The 14,890-nt window shown below is 38.7% G+C and overlaps 1 protein-coding gene across 14 annotated transcripts in view; it reads left to right on the top strand.

The window, feature by feature from the left end:
- DGKH (diacylglycerol kinase eta) overlaps positions 1-14,890 on the top strand; it is a 176,990-nt gene that overhangs the window by 140,375 nt on the left and 21,725 nt on the right. For all 14 annotated transcript variants that reach the window (XM_080554954.1, XM_080554961.1, XM_080554966.1 and 11 more), the window contains 6 exons: positions 2,169-2,276; positions 5,445-5,558; positions 5,848-5,982; positions 6,993-7,159; positions 9,528-9,633; positions 11,173-11,265. In XM_080554954.1, coding sequence (XP_080411080.1) covers positions 2,169-2,276; positions 5,445-5,558; positions 5,848-5,982; positions 6,993-7,159; positions 9,528-9,633; positions 11,173-11,265 — 723 coding nt within the window. The remainder of the gene's footprint in view (positions 1-2,168; positions 2,277-5,444; positions 5,559-5,847; positions 5,983-6,992; positions 7,160-9,527; positions 9,634-11,172; positions 11,266-14,890) is intronic.

A 14,890-nucleotide genomic window follows, 5' to 3' on the forward strand; every position in this document is an offset into this window, starting at 1 on the left:
GGTTTCTCTTTTTTCTTCATTTTAGGTATTTAATATGGAAGTTCATGATATGTATATGAAGATATTTTATAAGATAAAAGAATAATTTTAATTTACTGGAACTCTTTCTCTTCACTGAGCTTTAGGAGGAATTTGTACGGTAGAGGCAGATTGCTGTTATCAAAGGATTGAATAATTATCATGGAATTATACAGTAGTTAGTGAATATAATGACAGGAAAGAACATTATGTATGCTGCAGATAGAATTCTAATTTAAGGATATCTGAATACGATTCAAATAAGATTCAATAAGGCATTCATATCTGACCTTTCCATAATTATTTTTGAATATATCTGGAAGTAAACCAACAAGCAGAAATTTCGTATTTAGTGTTGCCTTGCATAATATCAGCCTTATGCAAAAACTTGTGATGAGGAGCTCAGCACTGAAAAATTAAAATGATCAATTTCAGGAATTGGAGGCAAACCTCTACTATAATGCAAATGGCTGTGTAGCATTTATTAATATCAGAGCACATGTTGGATACTGTCATATTTTGATTAAAATGTTAAATTGTGTCTTGTTGCTGAGATTAAATCATAAACAGAAAGTACTAAGCATATTCCGGAAATGCTTTGCATCTCTTTCTCCTCCTGATACAATTGCTGAAGATTTCCTCATGGACCTATTAGAGGCAGTCCAGAGGAGGGCCGTGAGGATGGTCAGAGGGCTGGAGCACCTCTCCTACAAAGACAGGCTGAGGGAGTTGGGGTTGTTCAGCCTGGAGAAGAGAAGGCTCCGGGGAGACCTTACAGCAGCTTTCTAGTACAGAAAGGGGGCCTACAGGAAAACTGGGGAGGGATTCTTTGTCAGGGAGTGGAGTGATAGGACAAGGGGGAATGGATTTAAACTAAATAATGGGAGATTTAGATTAGATGTTAGGAAGAAATTCTTCCCTCAGAGGGTGGTGAGGTGCTGGGACAGGTTGCCCAGAGAAGCCCCATCCCTGGAAGTGTTCAAGGCCAGGCTGGATGGGGCTTTGGGCAACCTGGTCTGGTGGGAGGTGTCCCTGCCCATGGCAGGGGGGTGGAATTAGGTGATCCTTAAGGTCCCTTCCAACCCAAGCCATTCTGTGATTCTATGATTTGTATAATTATAAGATACTTTGACGGGACTAGTAACTCAGTAATTTAGCAACGTTCTTTGAAGAAAACTTTACTTGCAAACTGATGATCCCCAAAGTGACACCTGAATCCAGCATTTATGACCTTACATGTCCTACTTGCTTCAAATACACATTGTGGCCCTGCTGCAGGACTGTACTTTTGACTCCCAGTTCAATGGTTTGAGATTATTTGGCTCAGCTGTGCAGTTGTACTGCTGTAAATCAAGAGTGATTTCACTGTAAATTTACTCTGGTCATTATCAAGGTAAGGTTGACCTGACATGATTACTTGGTTGTGTTGAGTAGCACTAGTTGTTGCTTATGTTTTTTGGAGGATAAAGAGGACCAACCTCTTACCTGCAAAAAAAACCCTCAAATTTTAGCCACAGCCAAGATAACATAACAGTGAGTCCTAGATTTGCCTTTGCACTTCTGGAAGGAGAGTGAATTATTTCCGCAGGAAGCCAGCTGTACAAGTACTAACAACACTCGAATTTAAGTACACTTGTGGCAATGCTAGAAACATTCTTTTTTTATTATTTTTTTTCCCCCCACTTAATAGGCTTACCTGAATAACAAATGTATTGCAACTTTGGGAATGCAGAAACAGGGTGGGCAAATCAAGCTTTTTGTAACATCAGTGAACATTGCTGGCTTAATGTGTACACCCAGGGAATTAGATTTTTTTATTGCTAGAAGACTTCTAATCCTTGATAGGGAGAGCATGGTTTAAGTGCGTGAGAAATTTCACAGGTAGGGATGTGAAAATGCTTTTTGGAAGAGTCACAGAAGACCTCTGCTGTAGATGCTCAGGTTTTGTCATCGCTGCAAAAATTGGTGCTGAGATTAGGGAGGAAAAGTTTGTATTAGAGCTGCTTCGCAGTGTGGGTGGAATAGGCTTGTGTCAACCTATTAATGACTCTGTCCTCCCCTGCCAGCTCCGTTGAGGCTTCATGTATTAAAAACGGCTGACTACTTTTATCACATTATTTATATACTGAATGAGCTTTTATCCATTACAGTGTGACGGACAGTACATCCCCCTTCCAAGTCTGCAGGGCATAGCTGTGCTAAACATTCCCAGTTATGCTGGTGGGACTAATTTCTGGGGTGGAACCAAGGAAGATGATGTGAGTAATACTGAAGAGAAATAACCTTCTGGGCAAAACCTACAATAAATCCCATGAAATGCTGTTCTTGTTTAATTTTAATGGTGCAGTCTGGATAACAACTCTTATTCAGGGAGGTTGCTTGAGTTTAAACTGTGTTGTCTTGTATTTGATTTTTTTTTAAATGGAAAATATATACCATGGTTACGCATTGTCTATTGTCTTCTGTCATTTCCTTTACATTCCAGCAAAATTTTCACAATAAGGCTTAATGATTAAAAAAGAAAAAAGCAGCTCTATGAAATTATATTTTTAGAAAATAATTTTAAAGACACTACTAGTTTCTCTACATATTATTTGCAGCAGTTGTAAAACAGTTTCTCAAAGCATAGATTCCTCTGTTATATTCTAATAATAAGGAAGATGGACAAAGATAATCACTCAGTTTATACTTGAATTTTCCTCCTGTTCTACAAACAGCTTTGGACTAAGGGATGGTCATTGAGAAAATTTAATGACTCATAATTTAGTGGGGATAGTAACTGGTTTTTAAACATTATTTTCAATGAGCTTCTTAAAAATTTTGTAACGATATCTTTTTTTACCTTCCTCCTCATATCTTCTAAGAAATGTTGCACTACACAGATGCTTGAACGTCTTACAGCAGCACTAAGACTGTTTCATGTTGTCTACTTCATGCACAGTACAACCATTGTAATTGCTTGCAGACTATCCCAGTTCTGAATATCCTGATTTACTGTGAGGTCTGACACACCTAAAACTGTACTCGCCAATTAGATTGTGGTTTTAATCTCAACAATCTAGGACTTTTTCACCAAAATGCTTTTGCTTTCTTGTGACTTACTATGCTCAGTTTTTATACATATTTTAAAGTCAGAACAAGTATTTCAACATGTTTCGATATCCTTTTTTTTTTTTTTTGATATATGTTGGAGAATGGCAGTTATGTTTATATTTGGCTGCAGATATCTAATGTTTTGATATTCTCCATGTTCACATTCATAGCTTGAAAGCATCTCTAACGTCTGCTCAGCTCCTATTCGGGAGTTTATTTTTCTCCCTGGGCCGCCTGACTGAGAGAGAAGATCTGTCCTAGCTGTCATACTGGCATACAGCAAATGTGTATGTCTTGGAGCAGTTTTATTGATATTTTTAGTCATCTACTGATCAGAACTGCCAGCAAAGTGACATGTTTGCTCTCGACAAAGTTAGGAACATAAGTCACTGCTTTACTGCAATCTTGAGAGACCGATGGTCAGAGATGGTGGTGGTCTGAAATGCTGTCACTTCTGCTTATCTGAACTAAACAAAGATGTTGCCTTGATGGCTGCAAGTATTTCTGAAACATTACTGGTGAGCCAAAGAGGGCAGCTGCACATTGAGTTGAGTAGGGCTTCTTTAAGCATGTTGCTTTGGTGTCCAAAAGACAAGCTGGAAACATGACCTGTGTGAGATGCAACAGGAAAGGAGGGAATTGTTTCCTGAGCATTGATCTGTAAGGATTTGTTTGGTTTCATTTGAAAAAACAATTATATATATACATGGTTTTTTTTCAGTGCAGATATGTTTTCCTTGTGGAGAGACACAGTAGATTAGGCTGTGGTTTGTCCATTCTTTTTCTAAAATGGAAGCACAAAATAAATGAAGTCTTGGAACTACTTTTCTTAACCCCTGCTGAGATAGCCCTGTAGATGTCAGTTATTAAAGCTGGATCAGGGACTGTCCATACCTTTTTACCTTGGAAAACCAGAAATTCTGTTTTGGATCTTTTCAAGCAGTTCACTTACCCATAGTAAATGAAAAAAATCTATCAGTGAAAACTTTTGGTTTAGAACACACTAGGCCAAGTAAAATTGCATTTTCATTCTTTAACACTGATTTATTCAAGACTCACCCATGCAATCCTGGGATGCTCTGAGGGCAAGTGCTGCAACTGTGGCAAACTATGGCAAAGGAGGGCATACTATGGCAACTGTGCTGTGCAGCCCTTTCCCTGAGATGACTTCCTCAGTCTCCAGGTCAAAGCCCCACTCACTGCACTGGGGTGAAGGCTCCCATTGGCTTGTGATGGGCAGCAAGGACCAAAGTTCCTCCCCGTTTCCCATCCTCTTCCTCACTAAGGCATCACTGCAGCCACTACCTGGACTGTGCAGTCCTGGATCTTCACCGTCTTATTCTCCACCTCCAGGAAGGAGGCACCTCCATTCTCAGGGGGCAGTTGTGTCTTTTGGGCTCCTTTCCAGGATTTTCTCATCTATTCTCTGGTGTACAATGTAGCTTACTTCACCAAGTGAGGTTGTTTGAGTACCACTCAGAGAAATTTACCCACTATTTACTCATTATAATCTTACTGGAGTGATACCTCCTGCTGACTTTTCTCCCTTGCTGCTCCTTATTCCATATCAGTATGAAATGATCAAGCTTCAAGTGACCATAGGGCTTACGGTGTCTTCTGGGTCCCTTGAACCAACTGAACTCCAGCCTAAGACTTCCCCTCAACACTGCCAAGTTCTCCTCCAAGACACCAGGTGGCAATGGCACACGCTCCACTTCATGCACTTTTCTAAGCTCATGGGAATTCAAAGTCTTGGCTGGATAAGGACATTTATTAGACTTTTTTTTTTTTTTTTAATGTTTATGGCAGATAATTATATACATTTCAAACAAGATTCTCCTCAGTATGCATCATTCAAGCATCATTTATCAAAGCTGAGAGTGGATCAGATGTTGGTTTCCAGAGAATTATAGGAACATAAGCACTTCTGAGAAAAAAGCACCATTGCTCCGCTTAACTTCAAGAACCACTTAGATATTAAGTACCTTAACCAAGTGGAGGTTTAAACTGGCCTTTCATTTTGCATTGAAAAGCATTTCTTAGTCATGGAACATGCCTTTGTATATATAAGGATATGCCCTGTCATTCAGATATTTGAAATGCTGTTGTCATTGCTGTTTTAACATAGCATTTGCCTGCTGTCTGTGGTATCTCATTCCTATAATATTTACAGGGACAATGTAGTTATTCTAAAGCATTTAGATGCATTTAAATGTTGAGTGTGAATCTGTAAGTGAACCTACAGAAAAGAAGGCTGAATTTGTGCTTCATTGGTCATGCACTCTAAGAACAAAATGTACCATGTAAAATGGAATATTTTATTTCTCTTTCAGATATTTGGGGCCCCATCTTTTGATGATAAAATCTTAGAAGTTGTGGCAGTATTTGGCAGCATGCAGATGGCAGTTTCAAGAGTTATCAAACTGCAACACCACCGGATAGCTCAGGTCTGTTTCTTGGTGGAAAGCACATGACAAAGTTGGCATCGGTTTGGGATGCTGGAGAGTGGTGGTACTCTAGATGACCACTGCCCTATACATTAATAAAGCACTGACATTGTTTTAATGTTAGTGGGTAACAAATTGTCTTAAATGATGGATGAAGTATAAAAGCGCTTCACCCTTGAGGCAAATCTGGAGGAAAGCCACAGCTCCTAGTAATCAACATATTTCAGGTGGTCCGTCAGTTTGATTAATATTTATTGCTCTGTAAAATAACATGTTTGTTCTTTTCCAGTGTCGGTCAGTAAAGATCACCATACTTGGTGATGAAGGGGTTCCAGTGCAAGTCGATGGAGAGGCATGGATCCAGCCCCCGGGAGTTATTAAAATTGTACATAAAAACAGAGCTCAGATGCTAACACGAGACAGAGTATGTTGAAGAAAGCGTGTTATAAGATACCTTTGCTAAAATTGTTTTCTGTAGTAATTTGATTTAGTTACAACAGGAAAAAATAGTGCTTACAAAAATGTTTTATAACTATTTATATTACTTAAGTAATTACTTGCAGTTATCTAATTTCCGTAATAAGCTGGATAGAGAAGTGTTCTTTTGTATAAGTAACACAGCTCTTTACTAGCTTTTTTCAGCTATCTTTGTGCTATTCCCGTGTTCTTATTTAATATATACTAAGAGGAAGAATGCTCAAAATTTTCTTCTTTTTTTCTTTTTTTTTCTTTTTTTTCTTTTTTTTTCTTTGAGGCACTAAATGTATACACAATCATATACTGGAAATTTTAACAGGTTGCAGATATAATGAAGTTCTATAATGTCTATTTTTCGGCATAATTTGTGCAGATTTCTCTCATCCCTCTGTCCTACTAATTCTCCATCTTCCACTAGACACAGTCTCGGAAAGAAGAAACACAATCATACTCTAGTCACAAAGCCACTAGAGAGTTCATGCTTGTCTAGGATTACCATGCAAAAGGCGTTATTGTCCCTCAGTTCTCTGGCCACTAGCTGGATGTTGAATCTAGTGTGGAATTCATAGCATTGGAATTGTATTTTATTAAGTTTGTTAACTTTTTTTTTCTGCCATTCGTTTAGGGTTGATATTTCTATTACTTTGAGATTTGGATCCTACCGTCCTCGCAAAATATGCTTACATTATTATTGCCTTCATATTCTTACAATTTTGGAAGACATTTGTTGAGAATAAGAGGGAGAGAGATATCTTTCAGAACTGAATTATTATCTTCTCTATTTTATAGAGAATCAGATTATTCTCTATACTAAGTTTTAAACAAATAAATATCACTTCATTATTTAGAGAGCTAGTACTACTTATATAAAATTGTGTGTCATTCCATAAGCTTTTACATATATCGACAAAAATACCACAAGTGCTGTGAACTGACTGTATAATTCATTTTGATCAGGCCTTTGAAAACACCCTGAAGTCTTGGGAAGACAAACAGAAGTATGATTCCTGCAAACCTGTCATTCGATCTCCCTTGTACCCTCAACAGGCTGTTGAGTTGGCTACAGAAGAAGAAGTCACTCAGATACAGCTTTGTTCACAAGCTGCAGAAGAACTTATTACCAGGTACAATAGAATTAGTAAGTTTGGATTGGTAACCTATACACCAAGACTGAATTATTCATGTGAGTGCATACATAGATTTAGTAGTGTGTATTTTCACAGAATCATAGAATGGCTTGGGTTGGAAGGGACCTTACAGATCATCTAATTCCAACCCCCCTGCCATGGGCAGGGACACCTCCCACCAGCCCAGGTTGCCCAAAGCCCCATCCAGCCTGGCCTTGAACACCCCCAGGGATGGGGCAGCCACAGCTTCTCTGGGCAGCCTGTGCCAGAGCCTCACCACCCTCACAGTGAAGACTTTCCTCCTAACATCTAATCTAAATCTCCCCTCTTTTAGTTTAAAACTGTTGCCCCTTGTCCTGTCACTGTCTGCCCAAGGAAAAAGTTGCTCTTCATCTTTTTTTAAGCCCCCTTCAACTACTGAAAAGCTGCAATTAGGTCTCCCCGGAGCCTTCTCCAGGCTGCACATGCCCAGCTCTCTCAGCCTTTCTTCCCAGGAGAGGTGCTCCAGCCCCCTGACCACCCTCACGGCCCTCCTCTGGCCCCGCTCTCACAGCCCCACACCCTCCTTGTGCTGGGCCCAGCCCTGGACGCAGCACTCCAGGTGGGGCCTCACGAGGGCAGAGCAGAGGGGCACAATCCCCTCCCTTACCTGCTGGCCACACCTTTTTTCCCTGTCTTTTGTTTAATGTTTAGTTACCACTGTTATCAGTCTTTTGATTTATTTTTATTTATTATTTTTATTACTATTTATTACTATTTTTAACTATTCTTAAGGCTTAGCTTGTTAATATATGTCACTTCAGAATTTAATGTCTTGTGAAAACTGACTTTTTGAAGAAGCAATGGAAACATAAAACTGGAAAGTTTTTTTGTGGAGAGACGATTGTTTTTTTTAATCAAAACTAAAAATGTATTTTTTGGGGAAAAAGAAAAAACAAATAAACACATTGGAAATCTACTTTAGAAGTCAACAGTGAAGATACATCACCTAGCTAGTCAATTAACAGATACGTTAGAACTCCATGCATCTGAATCTGTTTTTAGATGCACCTTCTACAACAGGTGCCTCTGTCCTGGAATTTCTCTCCATTGGGTATAACAGGAGAGACTACAGCAAGTATAGGCATCTACATTGCTCATGTCTCATAACTGTGGACAGATCATTCTCAGGTGTTTGAATCTTTGTAGGTTTTTTATGAGTATATAAAATATTTTCCTGTTCCAGGAGTCTCTGACCATCCAAATCTTTTCTTTTCTTGACTTTCAGTTCCACTGTCACTGCTTCCTCATCCATTTTTATTTCTCCATAAAACCTTGTTATTCATGTTTTAAAAAAAAGACGAGCACTTTTCAGTAAATAAGAAAGTTTTCTTAAAGTATATCAGAAGCAAGCAATTAACAAAACAACATTCAATGGACCCACATTGCCAGATTAAATTCTGTTAATATTCTGTTCCAGGGCCCCACCACTCTCTGAGTAAAGAATTTCTTCCTTATATCTAATCTGAATCTACCACTTTTTAGTTTAAATCCACTACTCCTTGTCCTGTCACTCCACTCCCTGACAAAGAGTCCCCCCCCAACTTTCCTGTAGGCTCCCGTTAGGTACTGGAAGGCCATTGTAAGGTCTCCCCAGAGCCTTCTCTTCTCCAGGCTGAACAATCCCAGCTCTCTCAGCCTGTCTTGATAGGAGAAAAGTAATCAAAACTAATTCTTGGAGCCCCTGTTTAGCAGCACAAGAACTACAATTATTTGTAGTTCTTCAATGCTTTTTATACTGTGCTGGTGACTTAAGTAGACATAAAAAAATGGTTTAGATTATAGTTTACCTGGAGGGAAATGTAGCTGAGACAGCTTAAAACTTTACTGTTCTGCAGATGGTCCTGAGTTTATAATTACAGCTGGACTTCAGATAATCTCTAATGATGACAATTTGAATGTCATGTCTAAAGGAGTTCTCAAGCTTTTTGTGATATGCTTTGTGGAATACATTTAATATTTTTTAAGATAATTTTAAAATAATTTCGTGACGAGTTATCTTAATATGTGAGAGTTTTCCTTTGTGGTTTGTTTGAGTTAATAGCACATTTTTTTGGTACAAGTCTTGCATAACATTTGTGTTCTAAGGCAGATAATGTGTCTCTATTTCATAGCAGAATAAATCTTCTGTGTTATGGATATCATTTATATGAGTTTCTGTGTTGCTTAAAGTGATGCTTATATTAGAACTTTTGTTTTAAAGGACTATGTTTCTTAAATGTTTTGTGAACTTTTTATATTTTCTCACATGATAATATTGTGTAGTCTTAAGAATTACTCTTTATAGGAGGTAAGAAATATTTTTCTCTTTTTCCTATTTTTGTAGAATCTGTGAAGCAGCAAAAATACATGGCCTCTTGGAGCAGGAGCTTGCTCATGCTGTTAATGCATGTTCACATGCATTAAATAAAGCGAACCCAAGGTTTCCTGAGGTAAAGGAAGAACAGACATTTATGTATAAGTAAATGCATTATAATGTCTGTGGGCATAAGGTTGTGACATAGGATCTGCGTTGTACTCCCTGCTCCCGTATTGCAACAAGTTGGGTGATAATTCTTAAAGTTTTTATAAACAAGACTCCTAGATACACATACACATACTCAAGTTTAAAATGAAATTGCTTAACAGACGAACAGAGCTGTATTGACTCCCCTTTTTTGTCACTTTTTCTAAGGTGAAAATAAAAGGAAAGTTACTTCCAATTCTGAAGGTGCTGGTCTGCACAGCTGCAGGAAGTCTTAGCTCTTCACATGCTTAAGGAAACATCCCATAGCTGATAAGTTTGGGAGAGATAATGCTCAAAGATTCTGAAATTTCTTAATGATACTGGGAATATGAGTTAGAAAAACTGTCTTCCTACAGAAGAGGGAGAAAAGTCCCCTCCTGATCTTAGATCAATGTGATATCTGAGGAAATAGATGATGTAGTTTCTGCATTCATCATTGTCCTCCCCAGTTGATGTTCCCTTTTGTGATTACTGGATGTTGGAAAGGGATGTTAATGACTGAATACGTGGAGCATCTGAGTTTTGTTGTGGTGTGGGAGTAACCAAAAGGAAGATTGGATGAAGGGCATGGTGAAAGTATGTCTGTTGTCTTTTGGAAGCAGTCAAGAATTCACTCCATCTGCAGTAGAAATCCACAGCGAGGGGCATTCATCCTGAAGTGATGCAGCAATGCGTATATTAGTCAGGCAAGATGGTGTGCTCTTGTAGTTCTGAGCACAAGTAAATCAAACTCGTGTCAGCAAATAGCAAAAACAATAGCCAAAGTAAGATGGCAACTACTTGCAGACAACAGTGTAGGCATATCTCCAGACACAGAGTAGAGGCATGTTGAAGGCTCAACAAATGATATTACTACACACAGGTCAATTCTCATGAATGTTTTCATAGAAATTTTCACACTTAATTGTTATCCAAACGTTATGCAGAGAATGCAGAGAGGGGAGAAGGGACACTGAGTCTCTCTTCTTACTAGGCAACCTGTGTGTTTTCAGGGGTTGGAGCCAAAGATGATTAATTAGGTAGAGTCTATCTATATAATTTTAACTGACCTAAGCTTACCTGTGGTAAATATGTTCATTAACCTGTGCTCCTTAAAATATGACTAGCAGTTTACTTCTGCTAAGATTAAGGCGAATGAGTTGTGTCAATGGTTTGTTAAAAGAGGCCCACAACTTCTCTGTTGGCCTTTGCCATCCATAAAAGTCATGGATTCTTCTCACAGGTGTCTTATCACTGGACCTTTAGGATTGTATAAGATCATATTTAATAAAGTTGGGGAAAAGACAATAAATAAATAGTATATATATATATTTTTGTGATCTCAGTGCTGAAGAAGTTGTCAATGTAGAGCTAAATTGATGTATTTCTCCTAGAAGAATACACAGTATATGCTGTAAGCCCAAAGTACTTATTCTCAGACCAAGTAGCATCCTATCAAATAATTTTTATGCTTCTTATTCCCCAGAGCCTTACCAGAAACACTGCCATGGAGATAGCTGTCAATGTGAAGGCCTTACATAATGAAACTGAATCCCTGCTAGTAGGAAGAGTTCCTTTGGTAAGATGACAAAATACATTATTTTATTCCCTCATGCTTGATGTGATCTGTTCTTTGATTTAGAATACTAACACGGAATTTAAGATGTGCTATAAGCAGCTCTGTAAGGCCGAATGGAAGATAGTACACTGCATTTGTGGCTGGATGCAGAATGAGTTACAAATTCTTGTCCTAGGCTGGTGTTCATCTTTCCTCACTTGACATATCTAAAAGTCATTGCCTGGGCTGCTTTTTTCAGTAGTCAGTGGAGAGAAATAAATATATCTGTTGAGGCTGATTCACCCCCAGATGTCTTGGAGACATCTTAGAAAAAGATAAATCATCTTCTGGAGGTTTAGCATTTAAGAAAACTTCTGGAATTCTATTATGGACTATTTTCAGAGTTTAAATAGAACTGGGGGTGACAGCTATTCAGACTCATACATTCACCTTCTACAGATCTAATCTGGTAAAGTAAATCTCACCCTTGTTCTAATACCTAGGAAGAGTTATTTTATAATCTTTAACTGGTAAGTGTTCAAGAGACCACTGATGGTACTTAAAGACTTTGCTTCATCTCTTTTGGCTAGTGTTTCTGTCCCTAAAATGAAGAAGACTACTTAAGAATTGCTGTAGTTGGATACATAATTAGAAAATTCATTTATCTGAAATTGTGAAGAGAAGAAAGATGTCAGGTTTTCTATGCTGGTCCAGTTTTACAGTAACAAGATTACTGAGTAGGAACAGATATATTTTCTTTGGATTCGGAAACAGATGTACCGGTACCTTACTGTTGATTTGAATGTTGTAATTAAAAATGGATATCAATAAGAATATTCCAATTCGTCTGAGTTCAGGTGTGAAAAATATTGGGGCAGGTTCGGATACCTTTTTACATGTGAAAAATGGTACAAGTCCATTCTACAGTAACAAGGGTTAGTATATGGCCTAAAGGATAATAACCACTATAATAAACACACAAGTTCTAGAAATACAATAGAATAGGTTAATTGGAAGGGACCTACAAAGGCCATGAAGGCCTGACCACTTCAGGGCTAACCGAGAGTTAAAGCATGTTATTAAGGGCATTACCCAAATGGTTCTTGAACACTTACAGGCATGGGACATTAACCACCTCTCTAGGAAGCCTGTTCCAGTGTCTGATCACCCTCACAGTAAATAAATGTTTCCTAATATCCAGTCTGAACCTCCCTTGGTGCAGCTTTTTGCTGTTCCCACACGTCCTATCATTGGCTACTGGAGAGAAGAGATGGGCACCTCCCTCTCCATCTCCCCTCCTCAGGAAGTTGTAGGGAGCGATGATCTTGCCTCTTAGCCTCTTTTTCTCCAGACTAGACACCCCAGGTGTCCTCAGACTCTCCTCACAGCTCATGCCTTCCAGCCCTTTTACCAGCTTTGTTGCCCTCCTTTGGACATTCAAGGACCCTAACACCCTTTTTATATTGTGTAGCCCAGAACTGCACACAATATTGAAGGTGAGGCTGTGACAATGCCAATTACTGTGGGATAATCACCTCTTTTGACCGTTTTTGCCCTCCTGGTTTGCCAGGGCACACTGCTGGCTCGTGTTAAGCCAACTGTCGACCAGCAACCCTAGCTTCTGCACAGCTTCTTTCCAGCCACTCGTCTCCCAGTCTGTACCTATGTCCAGTATTAGTCTGTCTCAGGTGCAGAATCTCACATTTTCCAATCATAGAATCATTAGGGTTGGAAAAGACCTCCAAGATCACCTGGTCCAACCATCACCCTACTTTGCCGAACTTGATGATGTTGATGATTGTTCAATGTTCCAGCCTATATAGATCCCTCTGCAAGGTCTCTTGTCTGTCCAGAGAGTCAAGAGCACCTCCCCATTTAATAAAATAGTTAAAGATTAGGCTCATATGATCTATTTTATGAAGTTTTGAAAGGGAAAAATATTCATTAGTTGATTTTGTTCAAGACATGGGAAAAATATCTACTGGTGTTTTTTTCTTTTTTTTTTTTTTTCTCCAGATAGCTATTACTAATTCCCCATTTGAGATTGAATGAGGAATCAACAGAGAAAATTGTTTATTTTTTAAAATAGTTTGAGAAGAGGAATTAGAGGAAAAAGTTTAAGTTGCTGATGCAGTACTAGGACTAGTGTAATTTATCAAGACAATCTAGGAATAATGTTATTATGGAAACTTTCCAACTGAAACATTACCTCTCATTGTGTTGTTGAGCTGATCCGGTGTTCAAACTCCTAAACTTAATTTGATTCATTTGGCTGTGTCTGATTTTTGCATATTTTATTTCTGTTTCTCATTATGGTCTATGCATATGTCTTCATGGGTCTACATCAAAGATATTTTTTTTAATAAAAAGGTTGTTTGGAAGTTACCTAGGTGTCTTCCAGAAATGTCCATTACACTGATTTGACAGCATTCTTACTTTTCTTACTCACAATAGTATTCCACAGTTACAATAACAAGGCACCGTTGTAGCCTTATTGGCACATATTTTATAAATGCCAAAGCTGCATGTATGTTGGTTCCTCACTTTGATTAGAAACAGAGGAAGTGTAAGGTGTTGCTTGATCTATCTTCTGCTGTTCTATCATACACTGTTCTCCAGTCTTTCTCCCGTGACAAAGACAGACATTCTTTCTTTAATATCTTTTTTTTTTTTTTCAATAATCCCCCACCCTCTCATCTGTGATCAAAGCTCCCTATAGCTGTCAGTTGATGCCTCCCTTGCATATGCTACTTGGTAAGCTTTTACTCTGATTGCTGTTTACCAGCTCTGAGTATTTCCATTATAAGGAGACAAGAAATGTAAATGCATACACAAGGAGACTGTGATTCTTGTCACCTCTTCTAAGATAACATTAACCAATTTCATATGACAGTATTAGCTGGGTGACATCAAAGGGTGAATTAGATATAAATACCATTTTTAGTTAAATGAAAAGATGGGACAACGAAGCTGATTAGCTGATTTGTGGAATCTCACAGATAGTTATGGCTGGAATATGGTTTGGAAAAAAAAAAGAAATGTAGTTATGTTTTGACCAGATATCTACCAAATCATTAGAATGGCTTGGGTTGGAAGGGACCTTAAAGATCATCTAGTTCCAACCCCTCTGCTACGGTGGGGATACCACCCACTACATTAGGTTGCCCAGAGTCTTTTCGAACTTGGCCTTAAACAATTCCAGAGGTGGAGCATCCACAACTTCTCTGGACAACCTGTTCCAGTGCCTCACCACCCTCTGAGTGAAGACTTTCCTCCTAACATCTAATCTAAATCTCCCCTCTTTTAGTTTAAAACCATTCCCCCTTGTCCTGTCATTGCTTAACATTGTCTGCCTGTCACCCATGTGATAAAGATACTAAACAGCACCGGTCCTAAGACAGCCCCCTGAGGGACACCACTCATCACTGGCCTCCACCTGGGCATTGAGCTGTTGACTGTAACTCTGACTACAGCCATTCAGCCTATTCCTTGTCCACCCTTCAAATCCATATCTCACCAATTTAGAGAAAAGGATGTCGTATTGGGACCAGGTCAAAGACTTTAAAGACCTCCAGGTAGATGAATGCACCGTTTCGCTTTTTACTTTTTTAAAAGCATTTCCAATTTGGAACAGAGCACTATTTTA

Source organism: Anser brachyrhynchus, assembly GCF_964034855.1.
Source record: "Anser brachyrhynchus genome assembly, chromosome: 1".
Taxonomy (NCBI): domain Eukaryota; kingdom Metazoa; phylum Chordata; class Aves; order Anseriformes; family Anatidae; genus Anser; species Anser brachyrhynchus.